Source organism: Ornithorhynchus anatinus, chromosome 13 (assembly GCF_004115215.2).
Source record: "Ornithorhynchus anatinus isolate Pmale09 chromosome 13, mOrnAna1.pri.v4, whole genome shotgun sequence".
NCBI lineage: Eukaryota > Metazoa > Chordata > Mammalia > Monotremata > Ornithorhynchidae > Ornithorhynchus > Ornithorhynchus anatinus.
Genome location: NC_041740.1, coordinates 20,993,007 through 21,019,526, shown reverse-complemented (window position 1 = coordinate 21,019,526; position 26,520 = coordinate 20,993,007). Strand labels below are relative to the sequence as shown.

The window sequence follows — 26,520 nt, the reverse complement described above, 5'->3', positions numbered from 1 at the left end:
CTGCCCACAAAGAGCTTTACTATCTAGTGGGGAGCTTTCGATCTACCTTAAATCTTTCAGGGACCGGAGTAGCCCCCAAAGCCCCAGGACCACGCCAGAGAAGTGACATCTTCATTCATTCATTCAGTTGTATTTATCGAGCACTTACTGTGTGCAGAGCACTGTTCTAAGCGACCGTAAGCAACAATAAACAGACACATTTCCTGCCCGTAAGAGCTGGTCAGCGATCTGAGAGGAAGGAGGTCACTCCGCACCGACCCCTGCGCAGGCCTGGCTTCACAGTTCAAAGTCCGGTAGCGCAGCGGATAGAATATGGGCCTAGGAGTAGGAAGGTCATGGGTTCTAATCCTGGCTCTGCCCCTCGTGTGCCTTGTAACCTCGGGCGATTCACTTCACTTCTCAGTGCCTCAGTTCCCTCATCTGTCAAATTGGGATTGAGACTGAGCCAAATGTGGGACAGGGATTGTGTCCAACCTGATAAACACGTATCTACCCCGTGCTTAATACAGTGCGCGCTTAACAAATACCATAACTGTTATTATAACTGTGTCTCCTCTTCTTTCCTCTTAGATCTCCCTGGGTCTCCGATTTGCTGTCCAGCGACTGGAAAATGCAAATTTCAGCATCAACTTTGACTTACACATCAGAAGGTTAGCCTTTCCCTGTGAAACCCTAGCCTGCCTCCCCTTCCTCACTCCACTTCACCAGTAGAAGAAGGCGTCCACCTTTCTTGCGTGTTTTTTTTTCTTTCCAACCCCACAGCCTCTCAAGCCACTTTCTCTTTTTTCCCTTCCATCGTTCTGAGAAATGCATTTGCCAGGTTTCCCAGTTTGGCATGTAGTTTGCCCCCTACCATAATGAAATAAAAGCCGGGGGGCATCCCTAGGGCGTAGTCACTCTGAACGGGATGCAGAGACATGGAGAGGGGGAGAGAAGAGGGACAAACATGAGCCTTGGGAAGAGAAGCCGTTCTGAATTGGATCCCCCTTAGAGAGTCGTTCGCTCATTCAAATCGTATTTATTGAGCGCTTCCCGTGATGGTTCGTCTAAAGAGCATCTGGAGAAGAGGAGGCTGAGGGGAGGTTCAGAAACCTTCTCAGGGTCTGAGAATCAGTGAGAGCAGCAAAACCTTCCTAAGCACAGCTATTCCAAGAGGCCTTCCCTGACTAAGCCCTCTTTTCTTTTCCTTCAACTCCCTTCTGAGCCGCCCTGACTTGCTCCACTTATTAATCGTCCCTCCCCACGCCCCAACCCCAGCCTCGCAACACTTATGTCCATATCTGCAATTTATTTATATTAATGTCCGTCTCCCCCTCTAGACTGTCAGCTTGTTGAGGGAAGGGAAAGTATCTGTTATACTGTTACACTGTACACAGTAATCCACCTCTCAGGGTCGCACCTGGAGAGTCTCCAGTCCTCTACCGGTCTCGGCTACGGGAGGGAGAGTCAAGCAGAGGTCTACCCGTTCCATTCCTAGCTTAGGCGGTGGCTAGCGAGTGGCGGGCCATCTGCTACAAGTCAAAACTCCCCCGTGCTGGGCAGCAGCGGCACGGGAGAGAGTCGAGGGCGGAGACTCAAATTTACCGCGCGGAAGCGCGGATTTTTACCAAGAAAACTCTACCGGAACGATTGCAGGTGGAGAGCAGGGTGTCCTGGGAGATGCGTGTCCGTGGGGTCGCTGTGGGTCGGAAACGACTCGACGGCGTAAGACAAGACGCAGTGAGCCCTCAATAAATACAGTTGACTGACTGACCGAAGAAGAACATTCTAGAAGAGGCCGTCTGTGAAGGACGAGTTAGGCCGCGAGGGCTTGAGGTTCAGTGGGTTCCAGAGCTGGTCCGCGCTTGGGCGTCCCACTCTGCAGAGCCGACCCGGACCACCCTGAGAGGATATTTCCTTCCCGTGGTGAGGCAGAAGATAACGGGGTCCCGGTGTGCTTGCTTCTGCATGATGCTGATTGATCCTGGGCTCGGCAAGACAGCTCAGATCTTGTTGGCGGGGCCGGGGCGGTGGACAGGGAGTCAGTGCTGCCCCTCTCCATCTGCCCCGGCTTCAGCAGGGGGTTGAGTGGGACGGGACAGGGGAGGGAAAAGCCTAAAGTGGCCAGTGGTGGTGAGCGGGGCCCTCAGATTTCCTGTTATATGGGGTCTCTGTTAGAAATCATAATTTTAAAAAATTGTGATATTAGTTAAGACCTTACTGTAAGCCATCTGGGGTAGATGCAAGATAGTGAGGGGCTCCTTGGGGCTCACGGTCTAAGTAGGAGGGAGAACGGGTGTTGAATCTCCATTTTGCAGATGAGGGAAGTGAGGCACAGAGAAGTTAGGTGACTTGCCCGAGGTCACATCACCGACAAGTGGCAGAGCCCAAATTAGAATGCAGGTCCTCTCATCCTGAAGCCCTTGCTCTTTCCACTAGGCCACACTGCTTTTCTAGTGGAGAATGGTGTCTGCACAGCTCAAGCGGAGCGCTCTTGGCAAACGACATCTATGCAGCTCCCCCAGTCCCCATCCCCAAAGAGAGCCAAGATGAAGCAAAAGTTTCCAATGAAAAGCATACATCCCGGCGTTGGTCCGAAACAGCAGAATGGAGGATTATTTGTTTTTTGGTTTTTGCTTTATAATATAATGTGTCAAGCACTGTTCTAAGCTTTGGGGTAGATACAAGTTTATGAGGTTGGACACAGTCCCTCATGGGGCTCACAGTCGAAGAAAGAGGGAGGAGGTTTGACTCCTCATTTTGCAGTTGAAACTGAGGCACAGAGGAGTTCAGTGACTTGTCCAAGGTTGCACAGCAAGCAGTTGGCAGAGCCGGGATTAGCCAGGCCCGTGCTCTATCCAATAGGCCACGTTGTTTCTCCATGACCTTCAGCCACAGAGGGGGGAAAGACCCCCTCCCCCCCCCCCATTCCCTGTGGCCTTTGTAGAAGCCACGTCAACCCGGAGAGACGGTCAGACCGGAGTCACGAGTCAACAGGATCTGAGGGAAGGTTAAATTTCCATTCTGGGGCCCAAGCCAAGCGAGATGAAATTCTGTAACCCAAACTCCGCTCTTAGGGCATGCTTCCACGGATTACCATATGGACTTCCATTCTGCAGCACTCTGATGGGGTGGCTCTGGAAACAACAGACTTGGAATTCTTCTCTTCCCAAATGGCCAAGCCGAGAGTCTCCTTCCCTGGCTGAAATCATTTTCCTCCATTCGGCGCGGACCCTTTCCAGGTGGCTTCCAGTCGACCTCCTGAGACTCTCCTACTGAGCTGGAGGGACGGGATCATCTTTCCAGGAAAGAGGCTGTGGGCGGGCGGGGTTAAAGAGATCAAGCGATTCAGAAAGCTCAAAGAAACTGGGAAGAAAAGAGGAAATGGGAGCTAGGGAAGAAAAGGAAGCCCACTAGTAATAGAAGATGACTGATGCATAAATAGGTTAGACTTCAGTGTATGTCCCAGAACCTCTATAGAGAGAACATCATCGGTTCACTCAGAAATAGGAACGTAGTGTGGCCTAGTGGATAGAGCACAAGCCTGGGAGTCAGAAGGACCTGGGTTCTAATCCCTGCTCTGCCCCTTGTCTGCTGTGTGACCTTGGGCAAGTCACCTAACGTCTCTGTGTCCAACCTGACTACTTCGTAATTAGATCTTAGAACAGGACATGGCACATAATAAGTGCTAAACAAATACTATAAATATCTATATCTATCTGTAGCTCTCTCTCTATATATATAATATATGTAGATATTATATTATATAATGTATTATATATTCTATAGAGAGAAAGATAATGGTATTTGTCAAGTATTCACTGTGAGAAGCAGTGTGGCTTAGTGGAAAGAGCCCAGGCTTGGGAGTCAGAGGCTGTGGGTTCCAATCCCGGCTCCGCCACTTATCAGCCGTGTGACTTTGGGCAAGTCACTTCACTTCTCTGGGCCTCAGTTACCTCATCTGTCCAATGGGGATGAAGACTGTGAGCCCCATGTGGAACAACCTATCATTCATTCATTCAATCATATTTATTGAGCGCTTACTGTGTGCAGAGCACTGTACTTAGCACTTGGAAAGTATAATTCAACAATAAAGAGAGACAATCCCTGCCCACACCGGGTTTACAGTCTAAAGGGAGGAAACAGACTTCAAACAAGTAAACCGGCATTCATATAAATAAATAGAATTATAGATATGAACATATATGCACAAGCGCTGTGGGGTGGGGACGGGGCCAAAGCTAAGGGGGCGAGTCGGGGCGACGGGGAGGGGGAACTGAGGAAAAGGGGAGCTTAGTCTGGGAAGGGCATTTGGAGGAAGTGAGCCTTCAGTAGGGCTCTGAAGTAGGGAAGTGTGATGGGCGGATTTGAGGAGGGACTGTGTTCCAGGCCAGAGGTAGGACGTGGGTGAGAAGTCAGTGGTTATGAACATATCTGTAATGTATTTATTCGTATTGATTTCTGTCTCCCCCCACCCCCAAGACCGTAAGCTCGTTGTTGGCAGGGAATGTGCCCGTTTATTTTTGTACTGTACTCTCCCAACCACTTAGTACAGTGCTCTGCACACAGTAAGTGCTCGATAAATATGATTGAATGAGATAGATGAGATCAAGATTCAGTGAGGGGAGCCATTGGTGTGAGAGGAGCCAAGTGTGCAGGCTGGGTTGTAGTAGGAGATAAGGGGAAGAGGGACCCAGCTGACTGAGTGCTTTAAAGCCTGTGGTAAGGAGTTTCTGTTGGATGCAGAGGAGGAAGGGCAACCACTGGAAGTTCTTGAGGAGTAGGGAAACATGGACTGACCTTTTTTTTAGAAAAATGATCCAGTAAACAGAGCGAAGGGAGTCAGGGAGCTTAATGAACATTGATTAAAGCGAGTACAAGAGTGGAGCTGGGAGAGGGAAGAGAAAGGGACAGATCTGGGAAACATCACGGAATCCAACTGCTAGGACTTCAGAACAGATCAGATGTGGCAAGAGTGTTGAAGAGAGCGGGAGTCGAAGGTGACACGAAGGTCGTGAGTAAGGGACAGGGAGGATGGCGGCGACTGGACGGTGAGAAAGAGAGGGAGTTTGGGAGAGAAAAGAACTCACGTTGACGCAGTAGGAGACATGGCATTTGAGAGGAAGTGGCCGGTTGGGGCTGGAGGTGGAGCTTTGGGAGTCTCCTGTATAGAAGTGGAGCTTGGAAGACCTGCGAGAGGATGAGTTTGCCAAAGAGAATGATTCTAAAAAACTCAGACCAGAGCCTTGCGGAACACTCACAGCTAATGGGGGAGAGGAGGAAGAAGAGTGAGATAAGGAGACTGAGCGGAAGTTGTCAGAGGGGCGGGAAGAGAAGTAGGAGTGTACCGTAGTGGTGAATCCCAACCGGGAGAACATTTTTAGAAGGCGACGGTACGAAGGCTTCAGAGAGCCTAAAATGGATTAGAAAGTCGATGTGGCCTCTGGATTTGATGTTGATGAGGAGGAGATGGATGAAGACCTCAGTGAGAGCAAAATCCAAATTGTGAAGGTCAAGAAGAGAGTCAGCCGAGAGGAAACGGATCCAGGATCAGATGTCCCTCGGGGTTCGGGGAGGGGAGGGTGACCAAGAAAGAAGAAGGACGGTAGAAAGGATTAGGTTTGGCTGCCCTTTTGCACTGGAGCAAAGCAATGTCAGTGGACGGCTAAATCACCGTTCCCTTCTGGGGGAATTACAGACTAATCCCCAAAGTTAAAAGTCGTCTATTCGCTGCCAGCTTAGATCCAGCAAGTCTCCTTCAAAGCAGAACTCCTTACTTCTCAGTGGCTAGTCCCGGTCTTTGAAAAATCCTTCTGTTTCGCTGATGTTCCCCAGATGGAACGGCAATAAAGCAGTTCGACACTGGGGACTCAGCATGGGGAATGAGCCCTGGGCTCGTTCACAGACGTCCCGTCCCTACAGGCCGGGGAAGAAAAGGGGTCACGTGTTTGTTCCCCCTGAACTTTATGGGTATTTCCAGTGTGGGCGATCAACCAGGGCTTTAAAAAGGAACAGGAGAGCTCCCCAAAGCCCTTTCTGGTAATTGTTTTCTTCCTCCTCGGAGATCTTTCCACTGGGTTTTATTAGATTTTCCTCTGCAACCAATTGGGAGAACTTCGGAAACAACCTGTTTACTATGAGCCCAGACCTGTTTGTTACGGGCCCTGAGCCAGTGCTCTTCAGGCAGAATCAGAATGAGGCCTCGGACAGATGTTCAGACTCCATGAGGGGAGAAGAAGGTCCCTGACGTGGCTGCTGGGTGCCGGAAGCAGACCGGACAATTGCAGTGTCAGAATGGCGTGTTGGTTCTTAACATAATAATAATAATCGCGTTATTTGTTAAGTGCTTACTGTGTGCCAGGCACTTACTAACCGCTGGGGTGGAAACAAGAAAATCGGGTTGGACACCGTCCCTGTCCCGTGTGGGGCTCACAGTCTCAATCCCCATTTTACGGATGAGGTATCGGAGGCCCAGAGAAGTGAGGTGACTTGCCTAAGGTCACCCTGCAGACAAGTGGTGGAGCTGGAATTAGAACCCATGACCTTCTGATTCCCAGGCCCCGGTTCTATCCGCTAAGCCATACTGCTTCTCAGTGCTCCCTGGGACCACCCGGGTAGATTGGGCAGCAGATATGGTTCGACCAGTGCTTCATTCATTCATTCATTCAGTCGTATTTATTGAGCGCTTACTATGTGCAGAGCACTGTACTAGGCGCTTGGAAAGTACAATTCGGCAACAGATAGAGACAATCCGTACCCAACAATGGCCCCACAGTCTAGAAGGGGGAGACAGGTAACAAAACAAAACAGGTAGACAGGCAGCAATACCATCAAAATAGAATCAAAGATATGTATATAAATCATTAATATAATAAAATAAATCCACACTGCATTTCCTCTCATTCTTCCATTCCTTTCATTTCTTCGTCCACCCTCTTTGTGTTACACCAGGGCCATTTTTTTGTTCTAAATTATTTTTCAGTTGAGAAAATACCGACCAATTTAAGAGCGGTCTCGCCATTGTTAAAAATATTCCTAAATTTTTGTTCCGACCTTCTGGCCGACTGCACAGATTTCTCCTGGGTTTTCTGCTCTGAGAAAAGGTCCAGAGTCCGGCAATTTCAGGAACCTTCGCAATTCAGTTTGCCTGTGTTAGAGGGTGGTCCCTGTTATTTTAAATTCAAGACGGGGGTATTCTCCAGTGTGCCTTTGCCGGATGCTAATGGCGAGAACGTCTGAAGCTTTTTTAAAAGCCAAAAGCCTGATGTACCAATCGTTCAGGTGCACCATGTACTCCTTAAATAACCTGGTTGTCCTTGTATTTCAGCTCCAACCAAGATCACCCACAGAGCAATTTCGTGAGTCTGCAAATCAACATCAGTGCAGCTGCCGAAGTGGAGCTAAGAGGGTAAGTCTCGATTTAACTATTGGACATTTGCATTTCCTAGTGGGGAAATTCCTACCCATCGTATTTTGGCCTGAATTTAGCAATCCCGTACTGACCATCAGGGTTTCGTGCACAGTAAGTGCTCGGTAACTACGACTGAACGAATGAGGAAATTAAGGCAAAGGGAAGTTAAGTGACATGTCCAAGGTCATAGAACAGACACGTGTTCTCCCTCCTGTTTAGACAGTGAGCCCCACGTGGCACCTGATTAACTTGTACTTAATAATAATAATGTTGGTATTTGTTAAGCGCTTACTATGTGCAGAGCACTGTTCTAAGCCCTGGGGTAGATATAGGGGGATCAGGTCGTCCCACTTGAGGCTCACAGTGAATCCCCATTTTACAGAAGAGGGAACTGAGGCACAGAGAAGTAAAGTGACTTGCCCACAGTCACACAGCTGACAAGTGGCAGAGCCGGGAGTCGAACTCATGACCTCGTTCCCCTGTATTTCCCCCAGCGCTTAGAACAGTGCTCGGCACATAGTAAGCGCTTAACAAATACCAACATTATTATTATTAAAAGATCTCCCCCGGCTTTCCAAATCTACGTCCTTCAAAGGTGTCCACGAATCCAGCCTTTCTCCTCTTCTTAAAAATAATGATGGTATTTGTTAAGCGCTTACTCTGTGCCCAGCACTGTGAACACTAGTATCTACTCTTCATTCATTCATTCATTCATTCAGTTGTATTGCCCGAGCGCTTACCGTGTGCAGAACACTGTACTAAGCTCTTGGGAAAGGGCAGTACAACAATAAACAGTGACATTCCCTGCCCACAACGAGCTTACAGTTCTTCTCATAGCCGGGAGAAGCAGTGTGGCCTAGTGGAACGAACACAAGCTTGGAGATCAGAGGACCTGGGATCTAATCCTGGCTCCGCCACTGGTCTGCTGTGTGACCTTGGGCAGGTCACTTAACTTCTCTGTGCCTCAGTTTCCTCATCTGTAAAATGGGGCTTAAATCCTACTCCCGCTAATTTAGACTGCGAGTCGCATGTGGGACGGGGACTGTGTCCAACCTGATTATCCTGTATTCATTCACTCATTCATTCAATAGTATTTATTGAGCGCTTACTATGTGCAGAGCACTGTACTAAGCGCTTGGAATGGACAAATCGGCAACAGATAGAGACGGTCCCTGCCCACTGACGGGCTTACGGTCTAATCGGGGGAGACGGACAGACAAAAACGGTAGCAATAAATAGAATCAAGGGGATGTACATCTCATTAACAAAATAAATAGGGTAATAAAAATATACACAAATGAGCGGACGAGCACAGTGCCGAGGGGAGGGGAAGGGAGAGGAGCAGAGGGAAATGGGGGGAGTTTATCTGCCCCAGTGCTTAGGAAGGCAGTTTGACACATAGTAAGCACTTAACAAATATCATAATCATTCATGTCTGTCTCCCCCCTAAACTGTAAACTCCTTTACGACAAGAAACACGTCTACCAACTCTGTTATACTGAACCCTCCCAAACAAAAACTCAATCATATTTAAGCATGAATTGAAGTTCTCTCCCAAGTGCTGAGTACAGTGCTCTGCACACATTAAGCCCTCAGTAAATACGATCGATCGACTTCCCGTGTCCCGGGACAGGATACCAGACACCTCCCACTTTCGGGGGTTCTATCCTGCCACCCAAAAGACCCAGGCAAATCAAGATCTTGCTTTCATTCAGCTTGGTGGGGTAGGGGGATCCTGACAGCTGTGATGGTTCTGGCGAGGCAGCAGGGAGGAGGAGGAGGAGGAGGAGGAAGTGTGGAGGTTGGCTGCCAGAGCTTCCTCCTCTGACCTTTCCCGCTTCTCTTCCTCTTCGTTTGCCACGCGGCTGAATGGGGTCTTCCTTGTTTGGTCCTGGGCCAGACCAATTTGGGGGCAGATATCCGGCGGTGCCGGTTAGCAAACGGCTGAATGCCCCAAACGTTTCACGCTCTCCTCGCTTCCTCCGTGTCTTCTCCCCTCCCCTGGACTCTCCCTGTCTCTCTTTTCTGTCCCTGTTACCATCTCTGCCACCCCTCTTGGAGGCTTTGGGCTCCAGGGCATCTGGTTACTTTAACCCAAGCCTCTTGATGCCCATTCAACAAGCTTAAAAACCCTCCGCCCGCTTCTATTATGGTGCTTCTTGCCGGCCTAGCTTTGTGATCCCGCGGGGAGGGACCCCATCTGCTCTATTTCCAAGACCTTTCACACTCCTACGTGCTCTCCCTCTGGAGGGGGGTGGGCTTTAGGAAACAATAGCTGGGGCCGAAATTTCAGTAACACGTTCTTGCTGGGTTGGGTATGTTCTGCCAGAGCTCGCTGTGGGATTGTGTCTGTTAAACTGGTATGTTGCACTCTCCCAAGCACTTAGTACAGTGCTCCGCACACAGTAAGCACTCAATCAATTGACTGACCCCACTCAGGGCGATTAGTTTTCATTCAGCCGTTTCCAGGAAAGGAATCCGAGGCTCACCGGAATCAATTGATCAGTCATTCGATCAGCGGTATTTATTAAGCACTTACTGTGTGCAGAGCCTCCACTAGATGATGGGCCTGGGAGTCAGAGGGTCACGGGTTCTAATCCTTTCTCCCCCATTTGTCGGCTGTGTGACCTTGGGCAAGTCACTTCACTTCTCTGTTCCTCAGAAATGGAGTTTGAGATTGGGAGCCCCATGTGAGACAGGGACTGTGTCCAACCCGATTTGTTTCTATTCCCCCGGTGCTTAGAACAGTGCCTGGCTCAAAGTAGGCGCTTAGCAAACGCTATTATCATCATTATTATTATTATTACTAAGGGTTTGGGAGAGCACAATAGAGTGGGTGGACTGATCCCTGCCCACAAGGAGGTTACGTTCTAGAAGGGGAAACAGAAAGGGAGAAATAGCAGGGATAAGGATATTTGCGTAAAGGCCGCGAGGCTGGGGTAAATATCGGGTGCTCAAACAATACAGTTCCCTGTGCAGAGGGGCGGCAGGTAGGGGAAAGGAAGGATTAATCAGGGAAGGCACCTTGGAGGAGACGTGATTTTTAGGATGACTTTGAAGTCAGTCGGTCAGTTAGGCGGTGGTATCGGGCGTATTGTCCGTCGGATAGGAGGAGGGAGGGTGTTCCAGCCTGACAGAGAGGCTGAGGCTTGGGGCACAAAAAGACTACATTTGGGTAGCCCTCACACATCTGATCTTGACCGACTTCAGTCTCCACGACAGCGCAAGCCCCTGGAGGCCAGATAACCTTTCTCCCCGGTCCGCTGAGCATCCAGACAGTCGATCAATCCCGCTTAGCACTGACTGTAGGCTTTCAGGAAGGTCATTTCACTAGCTCGATCGCCAACCTGCCCCGCAGGCCCTGACTGTGGAGGGGACCGCATCGAGGAGGCTAATTTGGGGAGTCCTCTCCATTTGTCTCACTGAATCTACAGTAACAATAATAATAACGTGGCATCCGTTAAGCGCTTACGAGGTGCCAGGCACTGTAATAAAAGCGGGGGGTAGATACAAGGTAATCGGGTTGGAAACGGACCCTGTCCCACAGTGGGCTCACAGTCTTACTCCCCATTTTCCAGATGAGGTAACTGAGGCCCAGAGAAGCGAAGTGACTTGCCCAAGGTCACCCAGCAGGCAGGTGGCGGAGCCGGGATCGGAACCCATGACTTTCTGACTCCCAGGCTATGCTGTAGCCACTCAGTTCACACATTAACCTTGATCTGCCATCTCAGGGACCACTGGGGTGTGAGCCCCGTGTGGGACGGGAACTGTCGTCCGACCCGATCGATATCTGTCTACCCCAGCACTTAGTATAGTGTTTGACATATAGCAATCCCTTAATTAATATCGTCGTCATCATTAGCCACCCTTTTGAAGAATGGGGAGGGGGTCAAGGAGATTTCTCTGGCACCTGAGAAGGTGGGCGTAACTGTCCCTCCTCGATCCGTTTTGAGACTTCTACAGCCAGAGTTAAGGATCCATCCGATTTCATTTCTTCACCCCTGACACGGAATCCTTCCTGTTCCAGTGTGTCCCACCCACCCCAAGTTGTTCTTCCTGTTCCGGAATGGGAGCCCGTAGAGGATCCCCAGGAGGAAGAGGACGTCGGTCCACTGGTTGAGCACGTATATGAGGTAACTGTTCTGTTTCGAAGGTGGCCTCCCTCCAGGCCCCAGTGAGCCACCGGCTTCCCCGAAGCCCCCGTGGTTCGATCGTTATCGGCCCTCGAGACGTGCTCGTGGACCTTGGGAGTGAGAATGCTCGAATGGGTGGGAAAAAGAAGCCGGTCGGGAGAAATGGGAATCTCATTTTTCTAAAAATCACCTCCAGGATGGCGATTCCACGGTCTTCTGCTGGGGGAAATTCCCAGTTTTGGTGAAGTCGCTGAAACGCGGCCGTTAATTCTGTCGTATCACACTCTCCCGAGTTCTTAATACAGCGCTCTGCACTTAGTAAGCGCTCAGTAAATACCGTTGACTGAGTGAAATGGAAAGTTAAAGGGGGAGAAATTCGAGATGAGGCTCAAACTCAGGCTTCTTACATCAACATTACACCTCACGAAACACCCCGTAGGTCGAAGCAGCACTGTATTTTCTGTCAACCGCTGGGTAGGCTTTTAGGAAAGAAAGCCTACGAAACCGAGTTCAGTGTCGTTACCGAGTCAGCCTCGTATACCCACCCAGCCCAGGACCCCCGTCTCCGACACGGACATCACAGTTCTCGGAGCAGCTGTGCTCTGGGTTGCCCTTCTGGTCAACCGTCCTCGCGCATAAGCGAATCATTTAACATCTCTAATTTTCCCCTCTCGGAAGAAGGATGAAAGATTTCTTTTCCCTCAGAAGACCCCAGCCGATTGAATGCAGCATGTGTTTCTCGTAAGCCTCTGGGGGCAAGATCTGTGTCGAAAGTATCTGTCTCCGTGGGGGCGGGGGAGACGGCCCCTTGGACTCAGCTTGGCCTTGCCCAACGAGCCCGGGGAAGGAAGCGAACGGAACTGGGGCTGCCTGAGGGAATAAGTCCCTTCCTGCAGGCGTGGGAGAGAGAGAAAAAGAGAGAGAGAGAGGGCCACACACATACACATGGAAGCAATTGTCAAGTCGGTAGTCAAGAAAGCACAGGCCGCATGAACCAGGGAAAGGAAGCCTGCTTTTGGAAAGGAGCCAGGGAAGATTCCCCCGCCTGAACGCTCAAAATGAAAGCCCGAAATATCCCGCTGACCCTGGGATTTCAGGATATTATCGAGGCGGCGAGTTGGGGAAGGGCAGGTCGGGGAGGTCACAGGTCTACCAGAACCTTCCCCTTCCCGTGCTGAAAGCCGCTCCGGCCTTCCGCGTGGTTCATTCGGATTCTTTCCCTATTCGTATTCCAGCTGACTGAATCCGGTGGACTCCGGCCATGGGTTTCTTTGGACATTTAAAAAGTAGACTGGCCCCCTGCACCCTGTTTTAAACGTCTTTCCCTCGGTCGGCCGGGCGGCTCCACTCGAGGACTCCTTCTTTGTCTTGCAGCTGTACAACGTCGGTCCAAGTGCCGTGAGCAGTACCGTCCTGGAGGTGGGCTGGCCGATCTCTAACCGAGACGAGTTTCTCCTCTACGTTTTCTCTCTCCAGACCCTCGGCCCTGTGCAGTGCCAAGCAAACCCCGCAATCAACTCGAAGCAGATAAAGGTAGGAAAGGGCTTCTGTGGTAACTGGTAGCTCTTCGAAGACAAAGGCCGGCAAATCCAGGAGCCCGGGGCTCACTCCCCGAGATCTGGCCCTGGAACGCACAGAGATCAGTTCTCCTTGACTGGGGTGATAATGATGATGATCGTCGTCTCTGTAGAACGCTTACTATGTGGCAGGCACCGTACCGAGCGCTGGGGTGGATATGAGCAGATCGGGTAGGACGCAGTAACGGAGCCCCAGAGAAGTGAAGTGGCTTGTCCAAGTTCACACAGCAGACAAGGGGCAGAGGTGGGATCGTTACCCAACACTGACCATTCCTCCAGCTCATTGAGAAAACTACCCCATGCTCGACCAGTGTCTCTGGCTAGATAATTTTAGCTTCTTGGTATCAACGGGCTTTGGAGTCAGAGGTCATGGGTTCGAGGCCCGGCTCTGCCACTTGTCAGCTGTGTGACTGTGGGCAAGTCACTTCACCTCTCTGTGCCTCAGTGACCACATCTGTAAAATGGGGATTAAGACTGTGAGCCCCACGTGGGACAACCTGTTTCCCCTGTGTCTACCTCAGCGCTTAGAACAGTGCTCTGCACATAGTAAGCGCTTAACAAATACTAACATTATTATAGCTCGATCCTATCTTAAGGTCCTGATTGGTTTTAGAAGCCCCACGCGATGAATGTTCCAAAACTACAATTAACTAGTATGACCTAGTGGAAAAAACATCGGCCTAAGAGTCAGAGGACCTGGGTTCTAATTCTGGTTCTGCCCCTTGCCTCATGAATGACCTTGGGCAAGTCCTTTAACTTCTCAGAGCTTCAGTTTCCTCATCTTTTAAGTGGGAATTCAACGCCCGTCCTCCCTGTTCCATCGGCTGTGAGCCCCATCCGGGACAGGAACGTGGCTCAGCGGAAAGAGCCCGGGGTTGGGAGTCAGAGGTCATGGGTTCTAATCCCGACTCCGCCGCCTGTCAGCTGTGGGACCTTGGGCAAGTCACTTAACTTCTCTGTGCCTCAGTTGCCTCATCTGTAAAATGGGGATGAGGACCGTGAGCCTCACGTGGGACAACCTGATTACCTTGTATCTACCCCAGTGCTTAGAACAGTGCTTGGCATATAGTAAGTGCTTAACAAATACCAACATTATTATTATTTTCCTACCTGATTATCTTGTATCTACTCCAGTGCTTACTTAATACAGTACTTGGCTCATAACAAGTGCTTAACAATTACCAGAACTATTACTTTTGGTGAATTCATTAACCACTAGTCATGTGTCTCCTTTCAGATTGAGTTTAGAGCAGGAGGGTGGAAGACGGTGAGCACAGATCATGCCAACCCACTCTGTTTTATTGCCCTCTCCCAAGTGCTTAGCACAGTGCTCTTGTCCATAGAAAGTGCTCTATAAATATCATTGATTGATTGATTGATTCAGGGTGTTCAGCCACCTTCCTGTTTCTCCATCCGGTGTCCTGACCGGACAGGTCTCCCCCCCTCACACGTCCGACGAGTCGAAAAGCCTAAACTGGGGCTCCCCGGCAGCTCGGGGCGAGGGATTCAGTCAGTGAGTCAGTCAATCTTATTTATTTATGAGCGCTTACTACGTGCAGAGCACTGTACTAAGCACTTGGAAGGGTATCTGTGGCATTTAACTGCGGCATCTGTTAAGCACTTACTATGTGCTTAACTTACTATGTGCTTACACTGTGGCACTGGGGTGGATGCAAGCAAATCGGATAGGACACGGTCCCTGTCCCATGTGGGGCTCCCAGTCTCAATCCCCTTTTTCCAGATGAGGTAAATGAGGCACGGAGAAGTGAAGTGACTGGCCCAAGGTCACACAGCAGACAAGCGGCGGAGCCGGGATGAGAACCTGTGACCCTCTGGCTCCCAGGCAAATGCTCTATCCAATGGGCCGTGCTGCTTCTCGATGCACTATAGCAATAAACAATGCAGTACAGTATAAACAATAAACAGACACATTCCCCGTCCACAGTGAGCTTACAGTCTAGCATAGGGCAGCTGCCAGCCAGCCCCGGGGGACTGGGGCAGAAGGGAAAGGGGTGATTTTTCCGGCTGAGAGGGAAAGGGAAGGAGGTCAGAGGAGACAGAGGTGAAGGGGACGGATTCTGTCCCTTCTGACCCACTTCCTCCTTCCCTTCCTCTCCCAGCCAGAAAAATCACCGCTTTCCCTTCCGCCCCAGTCCCCCGCCCGCCTCAAGAATCCACAGTTAGGAAACCAGATGTTGGCCACGGACTCTTTTCCTGTATCGGCCGAATGGCCAAACGACTATCCCATCTCAGTCCCTCACTCCTTGGAGAAGACTGCTTGTCTTCCAGATCCTCTGATGCATCCATTAACACTTGACTCCTGGCCTTAGGCCCCGTCCAGCCCTTACGCAATAAGCACGTTATTTCCCCGGGGAAACATGAACACGGAAAGCAGATTTTGCCTCTTTTGGACCCGTTCCTCCCAGAGGGTATCAAGGGGAAAGGTAGGATGGATGGGAAGCAGGGGCCCGTGAGGTCGGCAAGGTCCAGACAGCTACGGTGGTTTGAAGCACCTTGGGGTGCCCCAAACCCCAGACCCGTCCGTGAGCTGAGTTTTGCACATGGGCGAGTCACCGGCCTTTCTGTGATGTCTGGAGGAAACATTCAGCTCTGTCACATCAAACAGCCCTGCTAAATCACTAGCAGGCACTGGCATGTAGTCTTCAGTGATTTAATTGTGTTTGTATTTAATTGTGTTGGAAAACATGGCGGGGCTCCAAAGTGCCGGGCTGCAATGCTATTGTAGTTCAAAAAAGAGACAGAGGGCTGGAAGAAATAACAGCACAAAAGGAGAGAGGAAATTCTCCCTCCCCTGTCGTCCTTCCTTCAACAGACACACAAACACACATACACAGAGTCTCCATGGCCACCTGAGAGGAAAAGCCTCACCACAGCCTCTTGCAGAGTTTAAGCATGGCATTTTTGAATAAAAACCACGCAGCCATCATAGAAATTTGGGGAAAAGAGTGTCATGAAAGAAAAGGAAATTGTCTGAGTAGTCCCGGGAACTAACCTCAGAAGAAGCTCTAGCAAATGTCCAGCTGTTCTGGGTTCCATCATTCATTTATTCAATCATATTTATTGAGCGCTTACTGTGTGCAAAGCACTGTACTGATAGCATCGTGCATCCTCGGCTTCTGCTCTGGGCTTTTCCTCCCCCGGGCAGGGATCATGTTCTCACCACTGAACCATCGCACTGGCTCGGTTGAAGTACAGCAAACCGAGTTTTAGGGACACAAGGGATGTATGTGCTGCAAAACCGATTCCTTTTGAGGAAGTGACAGGGCATTTGTGTTACCCCAGATAAGTGGAAAAATGACTTCTCTAAAAATGAAAATCCTCCATTTCCTTTCCCTTTGCCCTTCTTTGAAACAATTCGGCCTTTTACAGGACAAAGACGCAGTGTAAAGGACCAGATCTTCAAATGTTAAATGTGGAGCACTGAAGAAAGGAAGTGATATCTTGCATATATTTTCCAGGGTGAATTCGTATCTATTTCAGTTAGAGATTGCCGGAGGTTTTGCCTGTGCAGAGAAAAACCTTTAATTTCAAAATCTTCGTTTTAACGTTCCCTCCCATACGTTTTCTCGTGTAGTTCAGGCCGTGGACTCCATGTTGGTGCTGGATTTTCTCAATTTTACAATTTTTCGCAATTATCTATCAGTAAGGGATATATTTTGAGTGTTTACTAAGTGCAGAGCACCGGACTAAGCATATGGGAGGCTCTGATACAACTGAGATGGTAAACATGATCTCTGCTCTCGAGGAGCTTAGAGTTCTTATTTGCTCGTGGTGGTAATTGACCAGATATTCCTCACTGCCCAGATTCGCCTCACAGTAGGCAGTAATAGAGGAACCCACTCAGCAACAGCCCAAAAAAAAGACTGGACGTAAGAACTGTTTAGATAAGAACTGAGAGTTGGTGTCCGTTCACTTAACTGGAGTGGGCTCTACAAACCAGGCCATTTGAAAACTAAACTTTGAATTAATAATAATAACGAAAATACTCGAGTTGGACACAGCCCCCGTCCCACGTGGGGCTCACGGCCTCAAACCCCATTCTGTAGATGAGATAAATGAGGTACAGCGAAGTGAAGTGCCTTGGCCAGGGTCACACAGCAGACACGTGGCAGAGCCGGGATTAGAACCCAGGTCCTTCTGCCTCCCAGGCCCGTGCGCTATCCATTAGGCCGTGCCGCTCCGCAAGATCAATCAGTCAATCAATCACGGTTCTTCTTCAGTGCTTACAGTGTTCAGATCACTGTACTAAGCACTTAGGAGAGGGCAGTATAGGAGTTGGTCAACAGGGCTCCTGCCCATGACGAGTTTACAATAGGGAATCCTGTTTCTTACAGCACTGACTGGGGCTCAATAAGTAGTCATTAAAGGGGCTTGGGAATTAGAATCCAGCGCTTAGTACAGTGCCTGGCACATAGTAAACACTTAATAAATATCATAATTATTACGACGATCATTCAGCTGAGTAGGACTGGAACACGTTAGGTTTGGCTCGAGAGGGTAAAACTGGACTGACATGGGATGACTTGCTTGGGAATGGTTGGAAGTTGCTCCCGCGTGACTGTCATAGAGACCGAGGAAGAGCGAGAGAGATGGAGACAAAGAGAGTTCTTCATCTGGGTTCATCTGCGTCGAATCAGTCTTGATGACTTCTCTTGGCCATCTGCAGTGTCTTGATGGTTGCCTGCTAATCGATATCATGTCGTCTCTACTGGGGATTGGGGTTTGATTTTCGTATTTCAACAGGGCATTTGGTATATTACTGCAGAGGTCTTTTTGGATATCTTCATCCTCCGGGAGCTTAAAGTTTAGGTGTCTCTGTTGGTTTGGAAGCCACTTTTTTTATAGTATTTGTTAAGCGTTTACTACGTGCCAGGCATTCTTCTAAGCTCTGGGGTAGATACAAGCTGGCCTCGTTGGACACGGTCCCTGTCCCACATGAGGCTCACAGTCTTAATCCCTATTTTACAGATGAAGGAACTGAGGCATAGAGGAAGGGAAGTGACTTGCCCAAGGTCACGCAGCAAACAGGTGGCAGAGGCGGGATGAGGATCCAGGTCCTTCTGACCCCCAGGCCCGTGTTCTAGCCGCTAGATTCTAGACCGTAAGCTCACTGCGGACAGGGAACGTGTCTACCAATTCTGTTATATCACACTCTCCCAAATGCTTCAAGCAGTGCTCTGCACACAGTGAGCACTCGATAAACGATTGAGAGTAACGGTTTAACAAAAAAACATGTCGTGAACCCAGAAAGATGGTCCCATGCTGGAGAAAGGATGAAAGGCAGCAGCTCTGTCTGTCAGACAGGCTTAATGTGGTGAGATCAGGGTCCCCGAGGCTTCGTTAAATTCCGCTAATCTTGGAGCCTTGGACGAAGACCTCCGGTAAGCCCCCGGTTCCTCCTTCTAGGAAATGTTCCTCCCCCCCAAAACCTAGATTTTCCCCACGCAGACAACCGAAGCCAGCCCGACACAGCCATCGGGCCTCCCAAATCGTGTGGCCTCAATTATCCGGAGGATAAAGGTTTTGGGAAGTGAAGAGGAGATCAGAGAAGGAAACTTGTGCGAAACAGCTGGATCACGGAGATCAAAGTATACTTTCAGCCCGAATTATCCAGATCATCCGTGTGGGTAGCTCCGGCGGCTTCTCAATGGCTTTAGCTTCTGTTTCCACCTGGTCCCTGGGCTGGGGAGAGCTAAAGAGCTCCTGTCTCACTCCCAGCCTCCAGGGAAACCTCCCTGCCCCCCACCCAAAGAGCCGTCAGGCTTATTTATAATGAGACCGTTGTTGGGTGAAAAAACACCGCTTCCTTTAAAAGCCAACTATCCCAAGGGGTTTATCCCAGGGCTCAGATCGTTCCACTATCCAGCCGTCCTCGGACGGTTTTGAAGCTAACCTTTGGAAGTACAGCTGCTGAGCAAACTCCAGGACGGCAGTTCCGTAGGGAGGTGTCTCGCCTGATCCATATCGTTATCCTAAAGCCTCCCGGCTGTCGGACGTGGAAGGTTTTCCCCCGCCCGGGTGTGTAAGAGAATCACACGGGCAACCCCGATTTGGAATCCTAGTTGTGATTTTTCTTTTCAGTCCGCCCCGTTTGCAATCAAATAAAGCTAGAGAATCTTGTTCAGGGCTCCGCACGAGGCAGGTGCCCAGAAAAGACTGATGCGCGGGTAATCGATCGATAGTGTTTACTGTGTGCAGAGCACGGTACAAAGTCCTTGGGAGAGTACGATACGACGGACTTGGTAAATACACGGAGAGGAATGCCAATCTTCTAGCCGAGCCTGAGGCAGAGTTTTACATCCACGAGTGTAGAAGTTGTACTTTCAAGCTGGATCTCCCTTAACCACTCATTTTCAAGTTTGTCTCCAACACAACATTTTGTCTGTTGTGTGGCTCCCGGTTTTCCCTTCTATCCTTTAGAGGCTTCTGATCATCTCAGCGGGTTTCTTGCCCCGCTTCTCGTAAAGCTGGAGGTCTGGGATAGGGTGGGATAATGGGGTTCTGCGGTAGCGTATTTTCACTCGGCAGAGGGTGACCAGAAACCAGAGACAAGTTCTTCACACACTGTCTGAGCCTTTCTGAAATGTTCTTCCATCTGCAACGTGCAGACCGGTTTATTAGGTCTGATCTGTTCCAGATCGGTTGGGAAATAAAACTCTAGAGCTGAACGAACTATTTCTCAGGCTAATAGCAGGGAAAAGACAAAAATGAAAAGACCCTTTTTCCCAACTGGAGAGGAATCAGCAAAGAAGGGCACCGGAAAGCACCCCGAGTTCAACAGGAAAAATGATCGTGTGAGGAACAGGAGCAGAAGCAAGAGAGGCAGCATGGCCTAGTGGATAGAGCACGGGCCTGGGAGTCGGAGGATCTGGGTTCTAATCCCGGCTCCTCCACTTGTCGTCTGTGTGACCTTGGGCCAGCCCCTTAATATCTCAGTTACCTCATCTGTAAAATGCGGATTGAGACTGCGAGCCCCATCCGGGACAGGGACTGGGTTTGACCTGATGAGCTTATATCTACCCAGTGCTTAGTACCAGTGCGAGGCGCAAGGTAAGTGCTTAAGAAATACCTTTTTTAAAAAAAAAAAAAAAAGCAAGAGGAAGACAAGTTTCTAAGGCAGAGGGCATTAGAGCCTAAAACTTGAAATTAGAGGAGACTAAAGGGAGGAATCTAAGAGCTCACAGGCAGGAGAAGGAGAGCAGCAAAGCAAAACAGAGTTTCAACTTGGCCTTTATCAAGGTCACTTCCTAGGTCGCTGCTCGACAAAGAGGCGCCTCAAGCAGGGGTTTTCGGCAAGAGGCCTCAGGAAGGATGAGGTGTCAGGATGGTGGTCTCTGCCGGAGCAGCGGAAGAGAAGAGATCCGTCCCTGGGCGGGGGGGAGGGAGGGAGGCTGGCCAGGGGTCACTGGGGAGCCAAGATCTGGAATGGAAAAACCCGGCTAGGGAAATCTTGGGAAATGGACTGCAGGGAGGGAAGGCAACAGGATCCCCTGCAAGGTTTCCCGTAAATAATAATAATAATTTAGGTATTTGTTAAGTGCTCACTATGTACCATGCTCTGTACTGGGCACTGGGGTAGACACAAGCAAATTGGACATAGTCCCTGACCCACACGGGGCTCTCAATCTTAATCTCCATTTTAAAGATGAGGGAACTGAGACACAGAGAAGTGAGGTGACTTTCCCAAGGACACACAGCAGATGAGTGGCAGAGCGGGGATTAGAACCCAGGCCTTTCTGACTCCCAGGCCTGTGCTTTTCCTACTAGGCCACGCTGTGTCCTCTGACACCCTGCTTTCCCGCAGCACCCTCCCAGCTTCTCTCCCTCTTCCCCAGATTATAAACTCCTTCTGGACTTTAATGATGATGATGATGGCTTTTGTTAAGCGCTTACTATGTGCCAAGCACTGTTCTAAGCGCTGCGGTAGATACAAGGTAATCAGGGTGTCCCACGTGGGGCTCACGGTCATAATCCCCGTTTTACACATGAGGTGACTGAGGCCCACAGAAGTTAAGTGACTTGCCCAAAGTCACAGAGCTGATAAGTGACAGGGCCGGGATTAGAACCCACGACCTCTGACTCCCAAGCCTAGGCTCTTTCCACTAAGCCCCACTGCTTCTCTAGCTCCTTTAAACTCCTTGAGGTCAGGGATGATGCCTGCCAACACACCCTGCCTGATTCTTTTTGAATTGCTCTTCTGTCTGCAATGTGCAGACCAATTTATTAGGTCTAATTTGTTCCAGATCCTTTGGGAAATAGAACTATAGTATACGTATATATAGAATATATATTATACTCTCACAAGCGCTTAGTACAGTTCTCTGCCCACAGTGAGTGCTCAGAGAATACCACCGACCGAGATTTGTTAGTTGATTCCTGGCGTGAGTCACCAAGATAATCGCTTCCTATGACAGGAAACTGTGCCCCATGCACGGATTCGCAAACTGAAAAAGAAGAGAAGGGAGGAAGAGAGGCTGATATAGCCACTGATGCCTCCGTTTCCCCACCTTCCTCCCCCACCACGGCTCTTCAGCTCGGAGAGCTTGTACGGCATCTTCGGGGTCTCACTAAACCTTTAATCCGTAAACCTTTAGTCGGGGCGTGCAGACCACACCCCGCCCCCCTCTTTCGGGATCCTCTGGGTAGAGAGAGCTCTCCGCGCATGCAACCGGATTCCCGTTCCCTCTCTTTGCCCTTCTCCCATCGGTCCTGGTTTTGATCATCTATGAAGCTCGAGACCCTCACTCCTTCTCATCCCCCCTGCACCATGACTCTCAACCCATTCCCTTTCGGCGATGGGCCTTGACTCGATTCTCAGGAGACGCACTGGGTGACCGTAGTGGTAATAATGACTGTGGCATTTATTAAGCACCTACCTTGTGCCAGGCACTGTTCTAAGCGCTGAGGTAAATACAAGATAATCGTGTTGGACACAGTCCCTGTCCCACACAGGGCTCCCAATCTCAATCCCCATTTTACAGATGAGGGAACTGAGGCCCAGAGGAAGTGAAGTGACTTGCCCAAGGTCACCCAGAAGACAGCTGGCGGAGCTGGGATTAGAACCGAGCTCCTGATTCCGAGGCCCTTCTCTATCCACTAGGCCTTGCTGCTCCTCTAGAGTGTTTTATCCCTTCATCTTCACAGAAATGCCTCTCTAGCACACACTGACCAGTGAGCGCTTTACGAAGGGCTCGGGAGAGTACAATATAACAATCACCAGACGTATTCCCTGCCTAAAACGAGCTTACGGTCCAGAGACGAGCTTACATCTGTCCCCCCTCGTTCCTCTCTTTTGCCCCAGCCCCGGAAGCTCCATCCTTTCCTATCTAGGGCCAAAGGAAGTCTGGTTACCTTCCCCCTGCTCACGCGTCTATAAACGTTTCTACGCTAAGTCCAAAAATATTGGCAGGGACCAAAGGGGTCATGATAGATCTAGTCAGCCAGGCAGTCAGTTGTATTTATTGAATACTTACTTTGTGCAGAGCGCCGTACTAAGCGCTTGGGAGAGTACTACAGAACAGTATAACAGACCCGTTCCCTGCCCGCAACGAGATAACAGTCTAGCGGACTTAGAGATGCGGGGATGAGCAGTCCATAAATGGGTCAGTTGGACGGGAGGTTAGAGATAGAGAGGGGAAGGGCAAAGGTGGTCCATCCCGAATCGCGAGGGTCGGTGTCCAAAAGGGGAACGATCACACACGGCTCCTGCAGACATCCCAGAGACCCCCTCAGAGATGGAGCCTTGGGCCCGATGGGGTGCGCGGACCGAGCCGGGATCGCTTTGCGGAGCGTCTTATATCCGGGAAAACCCAGTTGTCCTGAAAGAGAAGTTCTGAAGAAACCTTTCGCTTTCCTGTTCCGACTAGACAGTTCTTTCTTGAAATGATGGCTAGACCTTTCTGCACGTTGTCTTAATTACCCAGGCGGTCGCCACTGCTGTAACCGGTGTTGTCTTGTGTGCGCTAGACATACCTGAAAACCCAAGGCAGAGTCCAGTCACAGAAAGGAGAATGTGCTTCGCTTGCCTTATGTGTTTATAGTGTCCTTGATCGTATTTCACGTCGCCTAGTAAAGCTTTCTTCAAAAGCAGTTTTCAACTGCACCGCACATTTCTAGGACACAGTATTCCTTTTAATTTATCATCTTGAATTTACACCAGAACGTATTGATGAAGAATCGTGAGAGGAGAAAACTCCTGTTTGTGATCAAGTTCTGTAGCCCAGATGGGGAAAGAAGTGGATTTTACTGACTACTAATTACTTCCTTACCGTGGAGGAAAGCCTCCAGTCTGAGGACGATGCTTGGGTCGCTGATGAACGGTTCCTCTCGGGGTTCGTAAATTACCCTCTGTGCCGGCCGATCCGAGGTGATTCAAGAGTCAGTGCCCCCCGTTTACCGATTCATCGGAGAAAGCTCAGAAATGTAGCTCCCTCGAGGGCACCGTCAAACCTCACGAGCCCTGGATGGTGATCCCGACGGGGAAAAATGGTTCCTGATGGTCTAGTTTCCTTTTACACATTCTTTCGCTCGGAATGATTTAACTTGGAAGTCCAGGCAGAATCCCGTGACGGGGGACTCTCATTCATTCATTCATTCTTGGTTTCAGTTCGGTCTCGGAGCCACTGGAAAGTTCTTCATAAAGAGGGTTCTGCAACTTCATCGTGAGGACGAGGCTTAAGATGTGATTTTGGCCATCCCTAAGAGAGGAAGGCTCCTCTGGGCCCCTGGTTCTTAAGGCCAAACCCGCTGTGAAGCAGGAAACTCACCCTGAGCTGCTAGATTTCAGTCACCGAACGATTTATCGCCACAGTCAGTAAAAATGGCTGGTGTTAATAGGTTGTTGTGAATAACTCCCCGGAAATGTTTCCGACAGGAGGAACAGGAATGACCCCTGCGCTTAAACCAGATAGTTCCAGCCACGGGGAATCAGCAGAATGTGTCTGTTACATTGTTGTATCGTACTCTCCCAAGCGTTTAGTACTGCAAGCATTCGATAAATTTGATTGCCTGACCGAGCGACCCTCCACTAAAACCAGATAGCTCCGGCCACAGGGAAACAACCGAGGTAGAGAGAATGCCACTTTACGGTGTGGTGGCTCCTCGCTGATTTCCTTCTGTCTTTGGCAGCCTGCATTCCCCCGGGCGGACACCCCCGAGCTCAGTGCCTTTCTGCGGAACTCCACTATCCCTCACCACGTCAGCAGGAGGGACACGGAGGGACCCCCGCTTCACCGGCAAACCCCGGCAAGAATACTGGTGAGTTTGCTGACCGTTTCTAAATCCCCAAGGACTCAGTTTGGTACACTTCTTCCCCATTCCTACTCTCCTCCTGTGTCCAAATGTGCTTTCTCTCTCCCTTGGAATTTTCTCCTCTAAGAAAGGTGTTTTTTTTTTAGTGGTATCTGTTAAGCGCTTACCGTTTCAAGCACTGTTCTCCCCCCCGGGGTAGATACAAGTTAATCAGGTCAAACACAGGCCCCGTCCCACATGGGGCTCACAGTCGGGAGAACAAGTATTGAACCCTCATTTTACAGTTGAGGAAACTGAGGTACGGAGAGGTTAAGTGACTTGCCCAAGGTCGCACAGCAGGGAAGCGGAAGAGCTGGGATTAGAACCCAGGTCCTCTGGCTCCCGTGCTTTATCCACTTGGCCACGCCGCTTCCCTGTCAAGTAAAGGTCGAATGGTGAATGAAGACACTTGATGCAATCAATCGATCAAGTAACTGTATTTATTGAGCACTTACTACGTGCAGGGCACTGTACTGAGTGCTTGGGAGAGTACAACACAACAATAGAACAGAAACATTCCCTGCGCACAGCGAGCTTAAAGTCTAGAGGGCTGAAAACTATTCTTTCCTAAAGGCCAGAACTTCAAGAGAAGCAGTGCGGCCTAGTGGATTGACCCCGTGTCTGGGTGTCGGAATGACCTGGATTCTAATCGTGGCTCCGCCACTTGTCTACTGTGTGACCTTGGGCAAGTCGCTTAGCCTCTCTGTGCCTCATTTACCTTATCTGTAAAATAAGGATAAGACTTGTGAACCCCGTATGGGACATGGACTGTTTCCAACCTGATTCGCTTGTATCTACCCCAGCGGTTTGTATTACGTCCAGCGGAGAGGAAGCGCTAAACAAGTATCATGGGAAAAAAAAATCGGCAAAATACGGTGCTGCCCTTGGAAGGGGTGAATATAATTATTCCAAGCACTAATTCATTCTTCCATCTGTTTCAGGCCCAAGGAGTGGGGTGTGAAGCCAAAGAGTTTCAGTGTCAGAAACTACCATGTTGTAAAACCGTGTAAGGAAGATAAAATGCAGCTGAGCTCCTCAGGTCTCCCTATTTACTGGGGTGTTCTAAAGAGAAAGTTGGGATGTTATGAGTTGATTGGGGTTTTCAGCTCCTTCAATTAGCCAGAGCCCTCTGAGCTACCCTAGAAACATCTGCAGTGACTTAAATTCCATTTCGGAAAAGTGAAATGACATATTTCACTCTGTTTTTCAAGTGTCAAAACGCAAGGGCAGAGTGGGTGGTACCAATGGAAGGTAATTTCCCCCCTTTCCCTCTGCTTCTCCCCCTCTCCCTTCCCCTCCCCTCAGCACTGCGCTCGTTCGCTCAATTGTATATATTTTCATTACCCTATTTATTTTGTTAATGAGATGTACATCACCTTGATTCTATTTGTTGCTATTGTTTTAATGAAATGTTCATCCCCTTGATTCTATTTATTGCTATTTTTTTGTCTATATCTGTCTCCCCCTTTTAGACTGTGAGCCTGTCGTTGGGCAGGGACTGTCTATCTGTTGCCGATTTGTACATTCCAAGCGCTTAGTACAGTGCTCTGCACATGGTAAGCGCTCAATAAATACTATTGAATGAATGAATGCTCATCACCGGTAATTAAGGTATTTATTAAGCGCTTACTACGTATCAAGCACTGGGGTAGATTCAAGTCAATCAGGTTAAACATAGTCCCTGTCCCACAAGGGGCTCAAGGTCTAAGTTGGAAGGAGGATTTAATCCCCATTTTACAGATGAGGTAACTGAGGTGCAGAGAAGTTAAGTGACTGGCCTAAGGTCACACAGCAGTAGGAACTGCACTCCTGCCGTGAGCAGAGCATTCTGCAAAGGGCGGGGTCTCTGCCCTCAGGGAGCTGGAGGTTGAATAGGGAAAGTGAGTAGACTTAAATCGGGAAAGGATGTGAGCCAGGCTTAGTGGATAGAGCACAGGTTTAGGAGTCAGAGGTCATGGGTTCTAATCCTGACTCCGCCAACTGTCAGCTGTGTGAGGGTGGGCGTCACTTAACTTCTCTGTGCCTCAGTTACCTCATCTCTAATACAGATATTAAGACTGTAAGCCCCATGTGGGACAACCTGATTACTTTGTATCTACCCCAGCGCTTG

At 49.7% G+C, this 26,520-nt stretch overlaps 1 protein-coding gene and 1 non-coding gene across 3 annotated transcripts in view; both read left to right on the top strand.

The window, feature by feature from the left end:
- Positions 1–26,520, top strand: part of ITGA8 (integrin subunit alpha 8) — a 93,963-nt gene that overhangs the window by 52,392 nt on the left and 15,051 nt on the right. Inside the window, exons 22-26 of one of the 2 annotated variants that reach the window (XM_029077802.2) lie at positions 571–650; positions 7,307–7,387; positions 11,418–11,523; positions 13,000–13,056; positions 24,249–24,377. In XM_029077802.2, coding sequence (XP_028933635.1) covers positions 571–650; positions 7,307–7,387; positions 11,418–11,523; positions 13,000–13,056; positions 24,249–24,377 — 453 coding nt within the window. Of the gene's footprint in view, positions 1–570; positions 651–7,306; positions 7,388–11,417; positions 11,524–12,897; positions 13,057–24,248; positions 24,378–26,520 lie in introns of both variants that reach the window. The other variant, XM_029077801.2, reaches the window with a different exon arrangement.
- Positions 1,382–1,519, top strand: LOC114816344. Its single transcript, XR_003764108.1, has one exon. It is a non-coding gene; the product is annotated as a small nucleolar RNA SNORA7 (small nucleolar RNA).